Source organism: Cetorhinus maximus, chromosome 12, assembly GCF_964194155.1.
Source record: "Cetorhinus maximus chromosome 12, sCetMax3.hap1.1, whole genome shotgun sequence".
In the NCBI taxonomy this organism is placed as follows: Eukaryota; Metazoa; Chordata; class Chondrichthyes; order Lamniformes; family Cetorhinidae; genus Cetorhinus; species Cetorhinus maximus.
This window is the reverse complement of record NC_135890.1, coordinates 80,956,061-80,971,170: the sequence shown is the minus strand read 5'-3', so window position 1 is coordinate 80,971,170 and position 15,110 is coordinate 80,956,061. Positions and strand designations below refer to the sequence as shown.

The 15,110-nt window shown below is 47.5% G+C and overlaps 1 protein-coding gene across 2 annotated transcripts in view; it reads right to left on the bottom strand.

Moving 5' to 3' along the window:
* The window catches only part of kremen1 (kringle containing transmembrane protein 1), a 256,485-nt gene extending 248,188 nt beyond the window's left edge, over positions 1 to 8,297 (bottom strand). For both annotated transcript variants that reach the window (XR_013578183.1, XM_078554008.1), the window contains exon 1: positions 8,093 to 8,297. Coding sequence is in view for 1 of the 2 variants with exons in the window: in XM_078554008.1 (XP_078410134.1) it covers positions 8,093 to 8,174 (82 nt within the window). In the remaining variant the exon portion in view is untranslated. The remainder of the gene's footprint in view (positions 1 to 8,092) is intronic.
* Positions 8,298 to 15,110: the final 6,813 nt, after the last annotated feature.

Genomic DNA, 15,110 nt, shown 5'->3' with positions numbered 1-15,110 from the left:
TCATGTTTAACTAAATTGCTTGAGTTTTTTGATGAGGTAACAGAAAGAGTTGATGACAATAATGACGTTGATGCGTACATGGATTTCCAAAAGACATTTGATAAATTGCCATATAACAGGCTTGTAAGCAAAATTAAAGCTCATGGAATAAAAGGACAGTAGCAGCATGCTTATGAAATTGGCTGAGTGACAGGAAACAGAGAGGAATGGTGGACAGTTGTTTTTCAGACTGGAGGAAGGTTTATCATGGGGTTCCCCAGGGGTCAGTGTTCCGATCATTGCTTTTCTTGATATATATTAATGACCTAGATTATGATGTATAGGGCACAATTTCAAAATCTGGGCATGGCACAAAACGTAGGAGTATTGTGAACAGAGACGGGGATTGTGTTAAACTTCAGATGGACTTAAACAGGGTGATCAAGTGGCTGAAGGCATTTAATGCAGAGAAGTATAAAGTGATTCACTTTGGCTGAAAGACCGGGAAGAGGCAATAAAAAATGAAGGGTACAATTCTAAAGGGGATGCAGGAGCAGAGCTATATCAACATCCTGAGAGTTATCATTGACCAGAATCTGAACTGGACCAGCCATATAAATACCATGACTATAACAGCGGGTCAGAGGCTGGGAATTCTGCAGAGGGTAACTCAACCCCTTACTCCCCAGCTACAAGCATCCAGGACAAAGCAGCCGCATGATTGACAACCCATCCACAAACATTCATTCCCTCCACCACCGCTGCACAGTAGCACAGTGTGTACCATCTAGAAGTTGCACTGCAGCAACTCTCCAAGGCTCTTTCGATAGCAGCTTCCAAACCCACAACCTCTACCACCTGGAAGGACAAGGGCAGCAGATGCATGGGAACACCTCCAAGCCACGCACCACCCTGACCTGAAAATATATCACCGTTCCTTCACTATTGCTGGGTCAAAATCCTGGGACTCACTTCCTAACAGCACTGTGGATGTACCTACACCACATGGCCTGCAGCAGGTTAAGAAGGTAGCTCATCACCATTTTCTCAAGGGCAATCAGGTTTGGCCAAAAAATGCTGGCATAGCCAGTGGTGCCCACATCCTGTGAAAGAATAAATTTTAAAAAGAGTGACCTGGCTGTATTTGTGCATATAACCTTGAAGGCGGTAGGTTAGGTTGAGAAAGCCATTAATACAGCATCCGGATTCTGGGCTTTATAAACAGAGGAATAGAATACAAAAGTGAGGAAGTTATGATAGATCTTATTAAAACATTGGTTCGGCCTCAGCTGGAGTATAGTGTCCAGTTCTGGGCTCCACACGTTAGGAAAGATGTGAAGGTATTAGAGAGGATGCAGTAAAAAAATTCAAAGATCCTCATTCCTGGAGACATTCTTGTGAATTTTTTTCTGCACCCTCTCTAAAGCCTTCACATTCTTCCTCAAGTGTGGTGCCCAGGACTGGACACAATACGCCAGTTGAGGCCAGAGCAATGTTTTATACAGGTTTATCATAACTTCCTTGCTTTTGTATTCTATGTCCCTGTTTGTAAAGCCCAGGAAAAATCAAAGAACAGGTGACACAAACTATGATGGAAGATCAAGCGCCTGTTTCACAACGGATGTACAATGGGTGTTGGAGGACTGAGCACCCATTTCATTTGGGATGTATGACAGACAACCAATTCACTCTCACCCATTTTCCTGCAGTGAGTAAAACTGTCATTATTTACTTATCTCAATTTTTGCGCTTGACAAAAAGTACCCAAACTGTAAATCGCTTGAAGAGGAAGTAATTTTGTGTGTCTTGTCATTTACAAATCTACCTCTCTGAATTAGGCCAGAAACATCTCAGCATATTATTTATCCAATACATCAATCAGATCATTAATTCTATCTTTTTAAATTAAACTGAGCTCCTACAGTCTTGGGCTGATGGAATTTGGAAGAAACTAATAAGGATTTTACTTTAGGCGGTAGTGACATTTCAGTTAATGACCTCGACGCTCCACCACAAATCATACTATGGGGATGAACGTTCAAACTAACCTCGGGGTTACTATTTTGCTGAGAGCCTGTGCCCACACGACCAGACGCCCTAACTAATTTCATATAAAGATTTAACATTTCGAGTCCATATGACTCCTCTTCACTGCTCTGAAGAAGTCATACAGACTCAATATGTTAGCTCTGTTTCTCTCTCCACAGGTCCATCCAGGCCTGCTGAGTTTTCTGTTCTTATTTCAGATTTTTAGCATCCGTAGTATTTTACGGGCTGAAAGGGAATACTTTTATTCTCCCTGCCTGGTCTGGATTTGAACCCAGGAACAAGCAGGGAAAGAGCGAACTTCTACTAAGTAAGTTACTGACCCCCCAGCAAAACAATATTACAGCAAAGGATGTGGGCAATCATTATGACTTTCATGTCAGCATATTATATGGCAAGTGCCTATGTGTTATACAGGGAATAACAGATGGTTAAGAGTGCTTCATATGGGTTTATAAATGGTTCTTGAAAGGGCAGGGTATGTTATCACCTTGAACATTCTCCTAAACCTTATTACGATGAACTTACTCCTGTTGCCACTACTCCAGTTTTGGTTCAGAAGATTGTGAGCTTGAACTCCTTAACCAGGGTTTCAGTTCATACAAAATTTAGGACATAATCTAGGGTGACAATGCACGCAGTACTGCAGGAGCTTTTGCACTGTGAGCGGCAGCGTTCTTTGAATGAGGTGTTAAACTGGGCACAGTTTGCCTATTCAGATGAATATTAAAGATCCCCTGGGACGTCTCCTGGTAGCCTGGCCAACATCACTCTCTTAACAAAATAATTGGTCAAACTTCTCACTGTTTCTTGTGGGATGGCAGGATGTAACGACTAGATTCCCACGGTGGCCTGAACTGGGGCCTCAACTTTTTATGATTTACATCAATGACTTAGATGAGGGGAGTGAAGGCATGGTAGCTAAATTTGCAGATGACACAAAGATAGGTAGGAAAGTATGTTGTGAAGAGGACATGTGGAGGTTGCAAATAGATATAGATAGGTTGAGTGAGTGGGCAAAGATCTAGGAAATGGAGTTTAATGTGAGAAAATGTGAAGTTGTTCACTTTGGCAGGAAGAACAAAAAAGCAGAGTATTATTTAAATGGAGAACGGCTGCACAATTCTTAGGTGCAGGGGGACCTAGGTGTTCTAGTACATGTGTCACAAAAGGTTAATATGCAGGTACAGCAAGTAATTAAGAAGGCTAATGGAATGCTATCCTTTATAACGAGAAGGATTGAACATAAAAGTAAGGATGTTATGCTTCAGTTATACAGGACATTGGTGAGACTGCACCTTGAATACTGTGTGCAGTTTTGGTCTCCTTATTTAAGGAAGGATGTAAATGCATTGGAGAAGGTTCAAAGGAGGTTTACTAGATTGATACCCGGAATGAGTGGGTTGTCTTATGAGGAAAGGTTGGACAGACTGGGCTTGTTTCCACTGGAGTTTAGAAGAGCGAGGGTGATTTGATTGAAGTATACAAGATCCTGAATGGCCTTGACAGGTGGACATAGAAAGCATGTTTTCTCTTGTGGGTGAGTCCAGAACTAGGGGGCACTGTTTTAAAATTAGGGGTCGCCCTTTTAGGACAGAGATGAGGAGAAATTTTTTCTCTGAGGATTGTGCAACTTTGGAATTCTCTGCCTCAGAAGGTGGTGGAGGTGGGGTCATTGAATATTTTTAAGGCAGAGGTAGATAGATTCTTGTTAGGCAAGGGAATCAAAGGCTATCGGGGTTAGATGGGAATGTGGAAATCGAAACACAAGAAGGTCAGCCATGATCTTATTGAATGGTGGAGCAGGCACGAGGGGCCGAGCGGTCTCCTCCTGTTCCTATTTCTTATGTTCTTATGTGCTGCCAAAGAATGGCTGGCATAATTGCCTATGTCTCAATAGGTGCTTTCAAACACTGCTTATGAGAAGGCACTTTCACCATATAAATTCAAATATTGCTGTAGAGGCATAACTGCCTTTTTTATAATTGGAGCTTATATCTCGCTCATATTTCGTATGGTTAATGATTCCTACCAGTCCCCCTACTGAGCCCAAATGCTGTTGTGTGGCTTTATATGCAATGACAGGAACTAAAGATATTTAATAAGATTAGTACGGCACTGAACCAGGATTTGAATAGGGTCACTGATAAGAAGAGAGAATTAAATGAACAATAACTCATTCCTTTTTATTTATGTGCGCAGTATGTAGAAAATAATGGCTATCTGGGAAGGATTACAAGACACTAGACTAATTGAAGGGTACACTGACATGACAGATTTCATGAGCAAAGCTTGAGCAGTTTATAATCATGAACTGAGGTTGGAAGATTAGATTACTGCCTTGAAATCTCTCCAGGTGTCTGTTAGTTTTCATTCTCTCTCTGTGTTTGATGAGGTGCTTTTACTCAGCATTGATTCTGGTTTTAATGCCAGCTGTGGCTGTCAGAACAGAAGCCATTTGCAGCTGCACAGAAGCAAGAAAATGTTCACATTAAATGGCATTCTTGAGAAGGGGCATTGTAAGGTCTGGCATTTATTGCCCAACTCTTTTCACTCTGAGAAGGTATTGGTGGCTCTTCTTGAACCACTGGTGCTGATTTAATACAGGAGAGTGGCTTGCTAGACCACTTCAGAGGGTAGGCAATAGTCAGCCACATAAGTGTGAGCATGGAGTCACATGTAAACCAGACTGAGCAATGTCCTTAAAGGGGGCATTGGTGAACCAGAAGGGGTTTTACTTCAATCTGACATTTTCATCATCACTTTTATTGACACCAGCAAAAACCAAATTCAAATCCCAAACTGCCATGATGAGATCTGGGTACAGATACTGTACCCAGATTAATGATTGTGACACTGTCATTTTAATAAATAATTAAACATAGAAGCATAGAAATTAGGAGCAGGAATAGGTCATTCTGCCCTTCAAGTCTGCTCTGCCATTCAATAAGATCATGGCAGATCCTCTATCCCAATGCCATATTCCTGCTCTTTCCCCATTCCCCTTGATGCCTTTAGAGTCTAGAAATCTATTTCCTCCTTAAATATATTCAGTGACTTGGCCTCCATAGTCTTCTGTGGTGGAGAATTCCACAGGTTCACCATCCTCTGAGTGAAGAAGTTTCTCCTCGTCTCAGTCCTAAATGGTCTACCTCATATCCTGGGACTGTGATCCCTTTTTCTAGACCCCCCAGCCAGAGGGAACATCATCCCTGCATCCATCCAGTCTGTCCAGCCCTGTCAGAATTTTATACATTTCAATGAAACTAAATTCCAGTGAATACAGGCCTAGTCGACCCAATCTCTCTTCATACAACAATCCTGCCGTCCCAGGAATCAGTCTGGTGAACCTTCACTGCATTCTCTCTATGGCAATTACATCCTTTCTTAGGTCAAGATACCAAAACTGCAAATACTCCAGGTGTGGTCTCACCAAGGCCCTGTACAGCTGCAGTAAGATATCCTTGCTGCTGTACTCAAGTCCTCTCACAATGAAGGCCAACATACCATTTGCCTTCTTAACTGCTTGCTGCACCTGCATGCTTGCTTTCAGTGACTGGTGTACAAGGACACCCAGGTCCCTTTGTACAACAACATTTCCCAATCTATCACTATTTAAATAATACTCTGCTATTCTGTTTTTCCTCCCAAAGTGGATAACTTCACACTAATCCACGTTATATTGCATCTGCCTTGTATTTTCCCACTCACTCAACTTGTCTAAATCACCTTGAAGCCTCTTAACATCCTCCTCAACACTCACATTCCCACCTAGTTTTGTGTCATCAGCAAACTGGGAAATATTACATTTGGTCCCCTCATCCAAATCATTGATATATATTGTGAATAGCTGGGGTCCAAGCACTGATCCCTGTGGTACCTCACTAGTCACCACCTGTCACTCTGAAAAAGACCCATTTATTCCTACTCTCTGATTCCTGTCTGTTAACCAATTCTCAATCCATGCCAATATATTACTCCCAAGCCCATGTGCTTTAATTTTACACACTAACCTCTTATGTGGGACTTTCTCAAAAACTTTCCGAAAATCCAAATGCACCACATCCACTGCTCATGTGTGCACCTGGAAAATGAATGTCGATCGGCAATTTGACCGCGGGAGGCATCACCCCAGCGCTGGATCCTTTCTAACAGGCACCCCTGTGCAGCCAAGGATCGCCAGGTCGTGCTCTGGAACAGCAGCTCCCGGCTGATATCCAACCACTCAACCCCACCCCCGCACCCCCCCATTCCGTCATCCTTTAGCCCACAGGGCCACCGGGTCTATCTGTAGCGACCAAGTTTAACACAGACTCGGAGACGGAACTTGAAAGCTTAAAAGCTGAGGCCAGTGCTGTGCACTGCACCCACCCACTGAAACTAATGACAAGATAGGAAGGGAAGCAGCCTTTCAATTTTTATTTCTTAAAGTACGTGTTTTCAGCGAATCTTACAGCACAGGAGACCAATCGGCCCATCGTGCCTATACTGGCTCTTTGAGCTACCAGCTTATTCCACTCCACCACCCCTGTTTCCCCAGTGGCCCAATAAAATGTGCCCTTTTCAAGTATTTCTGCCATTTACATGAAAGATTTAAACTATTTTTTTTCTCGCAAGGCGAAGCGTATTTATGGGAACCATTAAGGTTTTATAGTTAATGAAGTTCTGATTTGCCTTCCTGTAATGAAGTAACAATGAGGCAGGCTGTAGTCAGAAAGCACCGCGTCATTGAGCAGGTTTGAGTCGGATGTTTGGGCAGACGTGCACCATGCATTAGGGAGGTTCACAGATGGTGGCTTTCAGGGGCTCGCAGGCTGTCTATAGACTTAATCAAGGGCAAAGCGGCACAAGTTTTCCTTAATGAGACCCAAGCTTGGGGCTCCAGATTTTACTTTTGAAAAGGAGTGCAAGGGGTTTTGATTAAGGAAGGGAAAATTGGATTTTCTGAGCCTCATTAAACTCCTGCACGCACCCTTTCAGCAGAAGCCGCATAAACGCCTTCCCTTTACGCTCCGTAAAACCGAAAAGCCACTTAAAAGATGTTTAACTCGCGCACAAACCGACCCCTCGCGTCACTGGCGAGTCTCATGGACTGGAAATGAAGTTCGGTCAGATTCGCATCGTCAGCTCCGGGGGAGAGAAAGATATATATATTTAAAAAAAAGCGCCCTGCGATATCTATAATGACATCTTCCCGATCTTTGATCTCATTGTTTCCCAAATAGAAATAGAATCGGACCCACGATTCTCAGACAGATGTGAGACATCGCCAGGGGTTCCGAATGGGTTCGCGGTAAAACTTACTCACTCCCTCTCTCCCTCTCTCTCTTACGACGGAATATTGACAGGTCTGGATAGCCCAGCTCTGCCTAGATATAGGAAATGTACTCAGCAACCTGGCAGTGTTAGCATTGCCCATCATTATGTGTGTCCAGCCATGTGTTGATTTAGGCATTTACAGTATATACATATATATATTTACTGATTGCTCCCCAAATCTATCACATGCACAATAATCTATTTCAATTCTCTATTTATCAATCGATATATTTAACTATATGGCTATGTATTTATCTCTTTGTCTATATATTGATCTAATTATAATTATTTCTCTAAACTATATATTTATCGATCTGTCAATATATTTAACTGCCCACCTAGAAGTTTAGTCATCTGTCGACATATTTATTGATACATCCATCTATATATTTAGCCATTGATCTATCTGTAGATTTAACCATTTGCCCAGCACCACACATGTAAATACATGCCAAAGATCACAGAAGATTGTTTTATCAGCGCTGAGCTGTGAAGCCACACTGACAGTGATGGATTCGGAGCGCTCGCCTATCCCTCTCCAGGTTTGTACTGTATGCACACGCTGTTTGTCTCTGTGGAATAGCTGGTGCCGGACGAAGTGAAGTGGGAGCTGAGCTGTCAGAAGAGAGCCCCGCCAGTCAGTCAGATCGGACACATCAACTTAGCCCCGTATTAAACCTGCACCCCCTCCCCTCCCCTCCTCTGCCCCGCGAATGGGACTAAAAGACACAGCAGCGAAATGACTCACCGGTGTTCAACTCTGCCCATCCGAGGGTGACCAGACATCCGAATCCCATGCAAAGGGCGAGCGCCTCTACCCAGTAACCCATCGCTGAGCCGGCAGAGAGAGAGAGAGAGGGAAAAAGAGGCCGTGCAAAGAGCAGAGGGGGGCGAGGGGCAGGTGGCAAATCGGCAACTCCAAAGCTGGAAAGTCAGGTTAGTTAGTTAGTGCCGCCTCCCAGCCCTCTGATCTCTAACTACAGCAGTATCCAAAAGGAGCCTGAGGAGTGGGAGGGAGAGAGCGAGAGGGATCCTATTACTGCGAGCATGTGACAGGAAGCCTGGCTTTAAACCGGCTTGAAAAAGACTATTAGCCACAAGCAGCACCAAGCTGTGGGCTGTGTCCGCACCTGCCAGCAAGCTGCTTCTCAACTCGGCCTTTATGTATCATTATTTTCCTTGAAATGTGTTTTTCATTGGTTACCTCACTTGAAAAAATATTTTTTTTGTCATAAAACTAACGAATTCCAAAACAATTACTGTCACCACCCCGCCCCCCCATCCTCGATAAGAAGTTAGAGTAACCATGTTTAAGGGTTGCATTGATCCAGTGTCTTTCACGTCTTCAGGGTGTCCAAATGCACTTTAACATCAATTAATTGCATTTCTGAACTACGAAAATGTGGCAGCCACATTATGCACCTCAAGGTCCCACAAACAGCAATGTAGCAAATGGCCTGATCACCCTTTTTTAGCTGCTGCTAAATTTTTGCCCAGAACACTGGGGAAAACCTCTTCGAAGTAATGCCATGGAATCTTGTACGCTCGTCTGAGAGTGCACACAGGGCCTTAGTTCAGATCAGATGATTAACATCGCATCTGAAAGACCGCACCTCCAGCAGAGCAGCACTCCTTCAGCACTGCACTGAAGTGTCAGCCTAGATTTTGTACTTAACTCTCTGGTGTGGGATTTGAACCCATTGGCCTGAATTGTCAGCTCGGGGGGGTGGGGGGGGGGGGGGGGGGTGCCGCCGCCGCGGGTTGGAGGGGTGGGGTGGTGGGGGGTGGGCACGGTCGGCAGGCCCAGGAGAGGGGCCGGGAAACAGACCCCAGACCGCAATCAGCCCACTACCACGGTTTCACGCTGACTGGCCAATTAAGGCCCGCCCTGCTTGAAACGCAGCTTCCCAATGGTCAGGTAGGGCCGGGCGTGGGTGGGGGTGTATCGTACGCCGGCCCCAGTAGCAACCTGGAGGCCAGTTTAAAAACAGCACAGGCAGCCCCCTGAAGGCTGCTGGTGGAGAAGCAGACAGTCTGCATTGCAGAGACGGTACTTGTGGCCTCGGTAGCGGCTGGAAATGCCAAGCGGAGGACAGGTCGGTTGGGCGCTCGGACCCCTGCTTTTCGGGTAAGTGCCTTGCCGTATTCCTGCAGGAGCTGGCTGCCAGGAGGGACACCCTTGTACCAAGGGATGGAAGGAGGAGGCCACCACACCTGACGAAGAAAGCCTGGGAAGAGGTGGCAGCACAGGTCAGCAGCCATGACATGGTGCGTCGCACATGCGTGCAATGCCACGAAAGTTTTAAAGACCTGCTGCTCGGGAAGTGTGAGTACCGTGTTGGCATGGGTCAGTGTGTGGAAGTGTTAAGGGCTGGCCATCCCCCCATCAGGGGTGCTAGAGTCTGAATGCCAACTGTCAATGACGCCGGAGCTGGCCAAGTGGGTGAGCCCTGGCTGCGTGGACTGAGTGCCTTACGGGTTGAGGGCCACGACTCGGATGTGCCCTGCCAGGTGGTCCTCAGCTGGGGTTGGCCAGGCTGCAATGGCACTGCAGGCAGAGAGTGGACTAATCGATGCTCCTCTGTCCTTTCAGGAGAAGACAAGCCATAGCCAAGCAGAGAGGGCACATACAGGCAGAAGGCAGCCCAACCTGCTGCTGCTGACCAGGTTTGACTAGGACATCCTGGAGCTAGAGAGCCAGCACGCTCCCCGTGCAACTGGGCGTGGAGAAACAGGGGGGCCACACAAAGGTAAGAGTGCAGTGCACAGAGGTGAGAGTTTCAGATTGTGCAACCATTCCAGTGTAGTCTCTTCATTGATGTGAGCCTCAAACCTGGTGTCCCCACTGATCATTGAAAGATGATGGCAACATGATGCGGATCTCCGTTGTCTCACCAGGATGCCTGGCATTAACAGTGACAGTGTGATGACTTTAACTAATGACATGTCCTTGTTCTCCCTAAGATTCACCAGCAGGCACTCTGAAGAGCCAGCCCTGATGCCAGAGGTCCACCAGGCTTCAGCTGCACCTGCGTCACACCCGCTCCCTGAACCAGGCACCAGCACCTTGATGCGCATTAGATCGGTTGCCAGAATGTCGGTACATAGCGGTGCGGGCACTTCACACTCGCTTGAGGTGCAGGCAGAGTCAGAGAGTTAACAGGGTGCCGGCAGTCAGAGGACTGCTGGAGACCAGGACGATGCTGTGTCGAAGGCAGATGATGAGCCTCTGGAGTCATCCATTAGATGGCAGATGCTGGATGTCCAGTGGGATGCATAAGAGGATCTGGTGGAGATCCATGAGGGAATGCGTGCCATGGGCTCTATTGTGGAAGAGTCCATGCAGAGCATAAGCACTGCGTTGACCTTCATGGCCAAGCACACAGTCTCCTCCATTGAGAGAGTGGCGGTTCTCATGGAGAGGCAGCTCCAGGGACAAAATCAGGTGTTCCTGGGGTTGTGCTCGGACCTGCAAGCCCTCACACAGGCACGGACCTCAGGTGGTCAGAGCCAGTGTGGGAGATGGACGAGGCACCCTGTATCCCAGTGCCTGTCCATCACTGGTGAGCAGGGAGCTCCAGAGCGACCTAATGTTGGCGCACAACCTGCTTGGCATCTCTGCGGGCTCCTCTCAGGGTGCTCCGGATGATGGCAGCAGCTCCTCCGTCACTCTGCCAGTGACCATGGCACCTGATGACTGGGGAGATGCCAGCCATGGCACTGGCTACTCCGTCCCAGGTAGGGCCAGCACAGGCTCCACTGGCCAGAGGATGACTGCCAGGGTCACCAAGGCCAACAGGAAAGCAGAGTGGGCTGCCTCCAATGCCACTGCCAGCAAGGGGTGAGGGGAGGCGGGGGCAACAAGACGCAGCACTCACAAACGTAAGTTTAAGGCACCATTAGCACAAGAGGGACTATTCACGGGTGATCTTCTGTTCAGTTATGTTTGGTTTATATGTCTGCTGGTGTGGATATCAACACCAGTAATGGTCATGTCAATGTGATTTCAATGTGACAATAACATTAAATTTGTGTTTGTTCTGATGGCCTGAGTATGCTTCACCTTTTACTTTCGGTGCAGGGTGTGCCAATATGTAATGCTGGACATGAGTGGCTCTAAACTTTATTGCACAGGCACTGAGTGGACGTTGGGTTCACATGATGGGGCATTTCTGACATCTGGGATGGAGGCGGCGGCCCTGGCATGAGGTGGAAGCAGATCTTTGGCAGCCGAGCTGAAGGAGCGGAGGATCAAGGCGTCCCTGGTGTCCCTGTCTCCCTGGAGGGTACAGAGATCTGCCTCCACACCCTCAGCATTGTCCTCACTGTGTTCTTCTTCTGATTCACCACTGGATTCATCCTCTGTGGCCTGTGCAGCTACCTCAAGATCCTCTTCCTCCAGTGGGTCCCCCCCTTGCCGGAGCCAGATTGTGGAGAGCACAGCGTGCTCCCACTCTGGAGGGTACTGTATTGTTCCCCATGTACAGTCTGCCTTATGGCCCTCTCTTTCACCACTCTTGTGGAGGCATGACTCCTATTATAACACTGCTCTGCCTCTGTTCCTGGGTGGCAGAGAGATGTCATAAGCCACCTTTTCAACGGATAAGGTGCACTCGTGAACAACCTTGTCACCCAGCCATCCATCCAATTGGGCTGGAGCACTGAAGAGTCTCTGCACTTGGGAGTGTCTCAGGATGTAAGTGTCATGGGAGCTGCCAGGGTATCTTGCAAAGACTTGCAGAATCTGCATCTTGCGGTCACAAACTATCTGCACGTTCATGCAGTGGAATCCCTTCCTGTTGACGAAGGCACCCGGCTGACCCGCTGGCACCTTGATGGCCACGTGTGTGCAGTCGATGGCACCCTGGATACGGGAGAACCCAGCAATCGCTGCAAAGCCTCTGGCTCGCTCAGCCTGGTTGGCCTCATCCATATGGAAATGAATAAATGTCAGTATCTGCCTGAACAGAGCTTCTGTCACCAGCTTGACACAACCGTGGACAGCTGATTGGGATAGTAAGATCCCCAACTGACCCCAAGAAAGAGCAGGAGGCATAGAAGCTGACGGCCACTGTGACCTTCAGAGCCACTGGCATGGGGTGTCCACCCACACAGTCGGAGCTGATCTCAGGCCTAATCATCTGACAAATGGAGGTCACAGTCCCCCTGGAGAGACAGAGCCTCCTTCAGCATTGCACCTCAGACATATTGAGGTAGCTGCATCGCCGTCTGTAAACTCTGGCAGCAAGATAGCGGCGTCTTCTGCAGCCCCTTCCGCCTTGGACTTCCTGATGGCCCTGCGCCCCTTGTGCCTGCACCTCTCCTCCCACAGGTCGCTCCCCTGGAAGCTGCACTGGGACACCTGGCCTCCTCTCCCTTCTGCCCCTCTCTTCCTCCTCAGAAGAGGTGCCTCCAGGGGAGACCACAATCCCCATTACCAGGGTAACAGAAGACTCTCTGATGCCTGGAAGGGTCCACATGTTCAAGATCCTCCAGGAGCCTTGGAGACAACAATGAGTCCTCACATGTAGCCTGGAAATGCTAACAATGAAGCCCCAAACATAGATGAAGCTGCCAAGTACCAATAAGCAACCAGCAGCAAACTATTTCCAAAACGCCTCACTACTCACACTGGCAATGCTGCTGACCCTTTTTATCCCGCCCTTGGATGTGGTTTTGCAAAATGTCGGCTGCCCATCAGCCTGTTTTGCCCATGTGATGAGCGCGAAACTGCATGAGCAAAGTGAAATCTTGGTCAATTGCCTTTTTAACGGCCTTAAGCGGCCTTTTCATTGATGGCGTGTGTGCCCGCCAACCGAAATATTGCACGAGTGCAGGATGATGCAGGGACGCTCGCCTGACGTCCTCTTGCGCGATTTCACGTCCGATGGATCAGCGTAAAATTCAGCCCATAACCTTCTGAGTCAGGAGCCAGAGTACAGCCAACTGAGCCTAGGCTGCTGCTGCAAAATATAGTAACAAATTAACTGTCAGCAGTTTGCTTGTGTAATGTACAGTGGGGTATAATGTAACTAATGTGAATTTTCAAGCGTTTTCCCCTTAAAGGGAGATGAGACATTAGGCGGAATTTAATCCAGGCGACAGGGCTTTCACCTGCCAGCTGGAAATCCAGCAAGAGCCTTGCATCACCTCCTTTGGGGAAGGCCCACTGTACTAAGTGCAGGTCAGGCACTTAACTGGTCAGTGGTGGGCCTTCCCTGAGATCAAGGGCCCCAGGGGCGGAAATCCCACACACCAAGAGTCACTGGTCAATCAGAGGCCGGCAGATCCTCACTGTCATCAGCACCACTGGGGGAACGGTGGTAGGTGTTGGCAATGCGCTCATCAGAGGGCCAAGATCAGTGAGGGACCCAGGCCACAGGGGAGTGAGGGCCAGATGAGAGATAGGGGTTACGGGGATGAGGGGATCGCTGGCTGGGGAGGGAGTGGGTCAGAAGAAAGGGCAGAGGGTGGCACTCTGTGGGCCCCCTTTCTCGATGCTGAATCATTCTATCGGGCACTGGGAGCCCGCAAGCAAACATTATTAAGGTTTGCTTTTCAGGCTTCCCTCATAGCAAGACCCCATCTGCTGCCTGTTAAAAACCAATGGCAACGGGATGAGGCCCTTAAGTAGACATAAATTACCCCCTCAAGGGCCTCAATTGGCATTGGGCTGGGTAGGCCATCCACGAGCCTTCCCTGCCCAGACTTAATCAGGGCAGAGGCGGAATGGCAGTGAGGTCCCCTCCCAGCACTTTCTTGCCCAAATAAATGCCCCCAGCCTCCAAACTCGCCTCTGGGATGGGCATTAAATTCTGCCCATTATCTGTGAACACTCTGTGCAGAAACAAACTGGGGAAGGGCCTGTCAGGAGTTATTGTGCAACAATACTTGAAACTGTGAATTACATAAGACTGGTGCATGGAGCCTCTAGCTCCCTTACCCTTGGTCCAGCACGTGTCTACATAGAAGTCAGGAGCATTCCACAGTTCACAGCTTCTGGGTTGCCTGGAATTGCTTGAAGTGTTCCAACACGAGGGGAAATCTGCAATTCGTTTCTTCTTTTAGCCGTAAGGTCACATGTCTTCCCCCACACTTGCTAAATCCAGATTCCTGTCTATTAGCTCAGCACTGACAATGGGCCGAATGAATTCACTCCATTATTGTCGATGAACCAGTTTGACTGCTTCAATCATCTATATCCCTTTCTGTGACAAGTCACACTTGATACATTGTCTATCCAGCATTTCCTTGGTCTCCCTTATGTTCCTGATCCATGTACCTCTGTCTGGAGGGCCATGGAAAAGGTACTCCAATGCTTCCATTCTTGAAAGCCTGTTCAAACCATTACTCGTCTTTCTTGGACCTTCTGTATGAGCCATCATCTTATATTATTCTTGATCCTTTGCATCCTGAATATCCAGCATTTCCCTCAGCAACTCATCTCGACTTTTAGTATCTTTTGTTTGTTAACTTTTCTCATGTTTCAGCATTATATAACATGGAGATAACCACCATTTCATCAACTCTTATCTTCATTGTCCCTAAACATCCACATCCTGCTTCCTCATCCTGCTTAATCTTCCAATCCTTTCCAGTTCAATCCTTCCTTTCATTTCTTCTTCACAACTCTCATTCTCTGACACTAGCCTACACAGAAATACAAACTTCTCCTCCTGTTCAACTGCGTCCTCTCCACTGTAATGTGTGCATCTTCCTGATGCTTCCCAAAAGAAATGACTTTTTTCTCCTTAATCTGTGATCTG